This window comes from Cygnus olor, chromosome 2 (assembly GCF_009769625.2).
Source record: "Cygnus olor isolate bCygOlo1 chromosome 2, bCygOlo1.pri.v2, whole genome shotgun sequence".
Taxonomy (NCBI): Eukaryota; Metazoa; Chordata; class Aves; order Anseriformes; family Anatidae; genus Cygnus; species Cygnus olor.
The window spans coordinates 25372609-25380651 of record NC_049170.1 but is presented as its reverse complement, the minus strand read 5'-3'; the positions used below and the strand labels follow the sequence as shown (position 1 = coordinate 25380651).

General features: G+C 37.0%; 1 protein-coding gene across 1 annotated transcript; it reads left to right on the top strand.

Moving 5' to 3' along the window:
* Nucleotides 1-224: 224 nt before the first annotated feature.
* Nucleotides 225-7564, top strand: LOC121066183 (sterile alpha motif domain-containing protein 9-like). The gene is made up of 3 exons (XM_040549587.1): nucleotides 225-375; nucleotides 571-676; nucleotides 2634-7564. The coding sequence occupies exon 3, from the start codon at nucleotides 2635-2637 to the stop codon at nucleotides 7399-7401; it is 4767 nt and encodes a 1588-aa protein (XP_040405521.1). The 5' UTR covers nucleotides 225-375; nucleotides 571-676; nucleotide 2634; the 3' UTR covers nucleotides 7402-7564.
* The last annotated feature ends 479 nt before the right edge of the window (nucleotides 7565-8043 follow it).

The following is an 8043-nucleotide window of genomic DNA, read 5'->3' as shown; positions in this document are numbered from 1 at the left end:
TCACTGTTAGTTCTCACTGCAGTAGTCTGTTATTAGTGGGCAATAAATGACATTAATCTCCCTTACGCTGAGTCTGTCTCAGCTGTGATGGTAACTGGTGAGTGATCTCCCTGTCCTTATCTCAAAGAAGCTCCATGAGCTTCTTTTCATTGCATTTCCCCCCAGTAAGGGAACCACAGTGTTTTCCCAGCTAGGAAGAGGCAAAGCAGAAGCAACTCTCCTTTGCAAAAGTGAAAGCAAAAGGGGAGGAGGGAACTGGAACCTCCTGCACCAACTTCCTCCAGCTTCTTTGCAACACCCAGCTTCAAAGTTGCACAGTCTAGAGCATCTTAGTCACAGATATGGAAGTGTAAACTAGAAGCACGCAAGAAGAAGGTAAGGAGAAATAAATATTCTGTAGCAGGCACTGTTATCTGTCTCCTCCAAAGATGTGTGTTTGCCACTAGGAAAAAGTGACTGTATGTCTATCAATGCACTTTTCCTCCTACTATGTCTGATCCCAGACTTCTCTTCAAAGTTTATAAACTAATTTTAGGGTGTTTTGTTTTGTTTTGTTTTTTTTGTTAATAGCTTAGAAGAGTAATTCAGCTGAATTTTAGCTTTTGTGTATCCTGCTTGAACAAAATACCCTTATTGGACAACTATAGGAAGAAAACTGCAGAACAGAACAGTTACAGTAAGTACACACATTTAATTCTAGTCTGGGATATTTTATGAAGATGTGATGTCTTAGTCTGATACCATTTCTTGTTTCTGAGACATTAATTTTATACATAAGATGATCTATAATCTACTAAGATAAACTCTTCCAAATCTTCTGTAAAATTTTTTGCACATGAAAGGTGGCTGTTAGGAGATTACAGTGAATTAATCCCAAGGAACAAGTCCTGAAAGAAATTATTCTGCAGAAATAATACAGTAGAGTGATTCTCTGCTGGAAAAGAACTTCAGTGGGTCAGAATCATTAACTAGCCAGTAACATGAAACCTAGAAACACTACATCAAAACTAGGAAATGAAAGTATCCCATTCTAGAGCTTTGCCTCATTAGGGGGGGGTTCCAAACTTTAAAACACGAAGTAACTGTTTTAAAGGTCATAAACATGTTTGCTTCTATGTTAGGAGTAAATTGTGCCTCTATTGCAAACTGTAAATTTGGAGGGATTTAAAGTCATAATTTTACACTGCTGGCTTGAATAGTCTCCAAGCCAGAGAAGAGTTTCAGTTTCAGTTTCTTTTCTCGGCCTTCAGATACCCTGGGTGGAGTTAATGGTGAGGATGATAGCCAGATCAGTTTTGTCATAAAAACAGTAAGTCTATTTCCCTCTGCACCCCCAATTTTTAATAATATGTGCTTACCATAGTGTTATTCTAAAGAACTAGAAACTAGTTTTCCTTCTTTTTCTGTGACTAGAGGGAACAGTCTGTTGAGAGCAAAGCCAACTGCAGGCTTCCCCAGCCTGCTCTCTGCCTTTGCTCTGTGCCCTGGCAGTTCATTAGTTAAATCAGGAGGCAGCTTGACCGAAGCTAGGAAGAAAACAGTACTCCAGCACTAGCTATAAGAAATCCCTATTGTTGCTTCTTATTAAAGTTCATGTTTTAGGAAAACATGTAATAGATCGAGGAAAGCATGTTGCTAGGATGGGTTAGATAACAAAGTGTTCTTTCAAGACACAAAATTTCCTCTATGGAAAAAAAAAAAATCTATGAATTTATTTTGTCTCAAGAATAATCAGGTACCAACAAGAAAATAATATTACCACTAGTGTAATGACTGTAGCTGGGTGTAATTCCATAACAAAATACAAATTTCAGAGGAATAAATATAATTCCCCTAAAGGAATTGAGGGGATGAAGTAAAATTGGACACTACTAAGTGATTTTTTTTCCCTTCCCTTCCTTTCCCTTCCCTTCCTTTCCCTAATTTTCCCTGTGCTTCTTTATTGAAAGTTTATGCCAAAAGTCCAAATTCAATAGGATCAAGTGGATTGTAAGATGCTCTCCTCCCTGTCACTCATCTCCACAAATGCTGCTGAACTGCTTGATTTTATTTGAGAAACCTCAATGAATATAAAATGTACTGAAAAAGTAAAATGGTAAAGAATTTCCTTTCATTTGGAGTAGCAGCAGTTGAGTAATCACAGCAGTATATTTTCACCCGGAAGTCTCTTTGCAATGTTATTCAAACAAATTGAGTATCTAACCACATCTTAGGATGAAAAAAGCTTGGAATTGTTCCTTCTCCACCAAACTGTAGCCTTTATGAGAGCCATTTGTGACCATGATTTGTATTTGATGGCCCATACACCTGCAAGTTGGTGTCCAAATGACAACAAATAGGTAGCAGCCACCATTTTTATGTAGAGTCAGCTATAGAAGTGGTTTAAAAGCAGGATTCACATAAAGCTGTTCTGTAAGAAAAAGTAATCTTTCTCTTAGAAGCAGATAATGTCTTATATATGATCTGACTTCACATTCCCCTGATGTCCCCTAATTGAACTGTTATATTCCATGTGGCAGATTACACAAATGATGAAATAAATGGTAGACAGCATCAAGAAAATACGCATTATTCAGTTAATAAGCTATTATAAATCACTTGTTTAGTAACACTGTAATTTTTTTTCCTTAAAGAATGGAAAATGCAAACACTGGAAATAAAGAGAAATTAGATTTATATCAACATGCTGAAAAGTGGACAAAAGAAGAAGTCAAACAATTCTTAACTGAAATTCTTAAGATTGACCAGAAATATGCAGAAATCTTGTATGACCAAGATGTAACTGGTTCTACTTTGAAACTGTTGACTAAAGCAGATCTGGTAGATATGAGCATACCTCATGGACCTGCTATTCAAATCATTCATTTCCTGAAAAAGCATTGCATTCTAACTGAAAGTTCAAACCAGGCTGAGGGACAAGAAGGCAGCGAACAGAGTCTTGATGGAGAAGATGATGAAGAAATTGGAAAGAACGAGTGGAAGAAGAAACACAGGTCATTTAATTCCAGTATACTGCAGGATTCTGAACTGGATCCTGTAGAAGATAAAACAGCAATAAAGTCAGCTGACAAGGAGAATGTATCGGAGAAGTCACTGTCAAGCAGCCAGCACCCAACCAGAAACATGTGTATGCCACATCCTTTTGATAATTTCAGTGATGGTACTCGATATATACAACATCATATTCTTAATGTCCCTGAAACAGGGCCACTCAACCTCATTGATCCAGCACATGAATTCAAATTACTTTCCAACACAGAGAATGCACTAGAAGATGACATTAAAATGAAATTTAGCAATGAAGTCTTTAGGTTTGCTGCAGCCTGCATGAACTCTCGCACAAATGGCACTATTCATTTTGGAATACGTGACAATCCACATGGGGAAATCGAAGGAATAAAAGTTACCAAGAAAGAAGCCTACATCGACCATTTTAATAGATACATTGAAAAGTACTTTGATGAGCAATACATTGGAGCTGCAAAAGCTTGCATTAGACAACCTAGATTTGTGGAAGTATTGTTACCAAATGGAACTCCATCAGATACGTTTGTCATTGAAATAGACGTGGTTCCCAGACACTCCATCTGTAATACAAAATATTTCTGTACCAACACATATGATTTTAAGAGCAAGTGTTGCAGAAAAGCTGTCTTCATCCGCGATGGAGCTAGTTCTAAAAATATTAAAAATACAAATGAATTTGAAAAGTTTAAAAGTAACTTGACGTTGTTAGCAGATTCTCGTAAAAGAGCGGAGGAAGAACATCACTTAAAGCAAAAGAAGACAATGAATGAAGGACTAAAGCTAGTTAGTCTGCTCACTGGCAACAGAGACATGCTAGATGACTCTTATTATGACTACTACATTTTGGTAACAAACAAATGCCATCCAAGTCAAACTTTACACTTAGACTTTTTACAGGAAATTAAATGGTTTGCTGTGCTTGATTTTGACTCTGAATCAGAAACAAATGGTGTATTTAAGACTTACCAAAAAACTCGCAATGCCAAACTTCATTTCCCATATCACTATGAAAACAAGGTGGGTTCAGTTTCTGAACAAGCTGAAAAGCTGAATTTGCATCAGGAGACAAACTGGATTTTCTGCAATGGTGGATCAGACTTCAAAGGCAATAAAGAACTACCATTAGATCCCGCTTTGTGGCAACGAGATAGGGCTGCTGAAGTCAGAAAGATGATTTCATTTCTTTCACACAAAGACGTAAAGCAGAGTGGGAAGTTTTTAATAGTGTTTCTTTTGCTTTCCCGAGTGGAAGATCCATTGGATCCCCTTGCTGAGACATTTGTTACATTTTACCAAGAATTAAAGGGACTAGAAGACATGGCCTGCATTTGCATTGGTGCAGGTACAGACCAGCGATGGAGAGATCTTCTTCATGCTAGAGGCATAAGAGAGGAAGCACTTTCAAATAAATGTGTTTCTAATTTAACCCTGCAAATGGTAAATGGTACCATCATAAAAGCGAAATCAGTGACCCAGTCATCTAAAAGACTTCTGCCCTCCATTGGCGGTTCTACCATTCTTCTAAAGAAGGAAGAAGATTTCATAGCAGCATTGGAAATCTTATGTGAAAATGAATGCAAAGACACAGAGATAGAGAAGGATGAAGAACAATTTAAAAAATTCATGAAAGAGCGGGAAAAAGATTTTTATCGAGGTGGTAGAGTGACATGGTGGAATTTTTATTTTTCTTCTGAAAATTACACATCAGTTTTTGTCAAAAGGGATCGTTATGAAAACCTTGAACAACTAATTGTGTCTTCAGCTAACAGTGCTAATCAGTCGCCTGTAAAAATTATCAACCTTTACCACCATCCTGGCTGTGGTGGGACAACATTAGCTATGCATATCCTCTGGAATCTCCGGAAGCGATTCAGATGTGCTGTTCTCAAAAACAAAACGAGTGATTTTGGAACACAAGTGGCAACTTTAATCACCTACGGAGCAAGCAAGGACAGTGGCTATTTACCAGTGTTACTTCTTGTGGATGATTTTGAAGAGCAAGAAAATGTCTATCTTCTGCAAAAAGAAATTCAGGTAGCTATAACAGAAAAATGTATTCAGTATGTAAATCCTTTAGTGATCATTTTAAATTGTATGAGATCTCAGAATCCTGATGAAAATTCAACGATCAATTCCTTGAACAGTATTTCTTTAAAACAGTTTCTTTCTGTAAAAGAGCAAAGGGCCTTTGAACAGAAACTAAAAGATATTGAAAAGATGCATCCAAATCCCAATAATTTCTATTCTTTTATGATTATGAAGGAAAACTTTGATCCAAAGTACATAGAAAAAGTGGTTAAAAATACCTTGCGTAACTTGAATATAAAGTCTAAATCAGCACAACTTGTTTACTATCTCACACTCTTAAACGCTTATGTAAGAACATCTACACTTTCAATATCATTATGTGAAGAATTCTTGGGAATTAATTCTCGAGAGACAGGCAACAAAGATAAACTGATAGAAAAAATGGGAATTTGTTCCAATATTCTAATGTATGCTCAAGTACAAGAATACACGACATACCGAGGTCTACGCATCATTCACCCATTGATAGCACAGTGGTGCCTAACAGAATTTAAACTAACCTATAACTTGCCAAAAAGTGAAATTACATTGCGATTATTGAAGGAGGATTTGCTTTATGAGAATTCATTAAAACAAGACAAACTTACTCATGATATATTAACCCTACTGATTACTAGACAGCGCAAAGAACATGGCTATGAGTCAGACACATGGTTCTCCCCATTAATTGAAGCCATTCATAGGGAAGAAAAGTATTTTAATGTGGAACATGTGTTACAACAAGCATCCACTAGATTTAAGAAAAATGGTCACATTTGCCAAGCCTTGGCAAGATACTTCTACATTAAAGAAAACAAATTTGACTCGGCATTATTCTGGGCCAAAGAAGCCAAAGATCGAGCACCACACAGTTCATACATATCAGATACACTAGGTCAAGTCTTTAAACGCCAGCTAAGATACTCGATAGAGCACAGAGGAAAGAGTGCAGTCCTAACAGCTGAGGAACTGTATTATTTGCTAGATCTTGCTCAAAATGCTTCATGGGCTTTCAGAATATCTCAGCAGCAAGCTAAGAACGCAGACATTGAACAGCGTTTGCAGCATCAAAAACTTAAAAGAAAGTTTCAAAATTACAATACTTTGGGTTATCAGGGAGAGATAGAAACTGGTCTTTATGTTATTGATGTCCTGCAGCACATTCCCTTTTTCAGCAAAGAAGACTCACAGTGTAGGGAAAGAATGATAAAGTATCTATCAGGAAATAGTGTTTTGAATTTAGATAGCCCTAACACAGAGAGTGAAATGTTCAAGGCTCTTACACATTATTCCAGCTTTTTAAATAATTTGCGATCACAATTAAAAAGGGCATTTGACTTCCTTGAAGACTACTTTGTGTTTTTCAAAACACAGACAAATGAAAGAGAAATTGTAGAGGCAAAAATGTCTGAGACAGTTCGAGAATGTTTTACAAAATACACAAAAATATTTTGTGATTCCAGTGTTGAGCAACTGAGAAGTCAACAGGTCTTAGAGTGGTCCTTGTCTCAGAAAATAGAAGCATACAGAAAGACTGTGGAGGCTTCCAAAGCAGACTCATTTTCTGGAGTTTTAACATACCTTTACAAAAAACAGAGAAATGCTGACAAAGAAATAGAAGACATAGTATATGCATATGCATTTCTGTGTGAGGAGAATTCACAAGCAACTCTGAAGGAAAAACAGAATTTTATTTTGGCAAATGTTGTTCTGAACTGCATTAAACCTGAATCCACTGAGTTACGTCATTTTGAGGAGCTGAGAAGTCAACTTGTAAGTATTCTAGAGAAAGTGGAACCGAATTCACACTGTGTAGAGCCTTTCTTCCTTGCCTCTTTGTTGTTCTGGCCTGAAAATAGAAAACAACTAAATGAAGATTCTAGGAAAATGGACAAGTATGTTAGACACCTAAGTCAGTCTTTCAAAGAGCTCTATGGAACCGTGTGTTGTTCCAAGCAACCTGTGGCTCATTTCTATCTTGCAAAAGGCAGTGGCCTAAACAGATTTGTTCACAAAAGAAAGATAGATCAGCTTTTTAGCTCACTTTCAGAACAGGAACTGAATGTCTTCTGGCAGAATGGAAATATCTGGAAGGAAAAGGCTGTTCATGATCTTTTGCTTCCTTTGGATGGAAGAGCTGAGGGTACAGTTATCTACATAAACTACGGCAGCAATGAACCCTTTAGGATACCAGCGAAGCCTGTTCCTTCATGCCTACTGAAAAATGGCCCAAACATACAAAGAGTGTCTTTTTACCTTGGCTTTTCCGTTGCTGGTCTCCTGGCATACAACGTACGCAGTTTATAATTAAAACAATAAGGATTTCAGGTTCAGGTTTTCAGGCAAAATTATCATTAGCATTTTTTTGCCAATAACTGTAAATGAAAAGAAATGGCTGTCCATCATGCTTCCCTCCTCAGTATGCCAGTCTTTGTGCTTGGCTAATAAACAAGTTGTACATATTGTGAAAGGACAGAAGCACTTTTACTCTCTCATAGCATTTCTAAATATGTGATTGTTAAAGATACCACTACTTTCTGCTCTACTGTAAAAACACCCTAGTTGTCATTTGAAGCCAGTATCAAACAGATTTTCTTCTTTTGCGGTGGGCCTACTTCTGCTTTATATAAAATTGATCCAGTTTGATCTTTCTTTTCATTATAAATTCCATGAGTTCCTTCCAGTGATGGATGGATACATTTCTTATTAAGTTTGATCCTTGTAAAACCATGCAATTTAAATACTTTGAATGGTCATTGACTGCATCGACTTCCTCATGTGTATAAAACTGCCTGTAATGTTCAGGCACAATGTTCAGGCACAAACACCAGAAACAACAAGTTACTGCTACCTGGGTGGGAGGAGGGAGTGTGCAAAGTGTTGCATTTTACACTATGTGTATGTGATTCATGACAACTAGAGGAATTCGATAAAATTAACAGCTTGAGA

Coding starts and splice junctions, on each gene's coding strand:
- LOC121066183 (XM_040549587.1), top strand. CDS start 2,635: ATGGAAAATGCAAACACTGGAAATAAAGAGAAATTAGATTTATATCAA.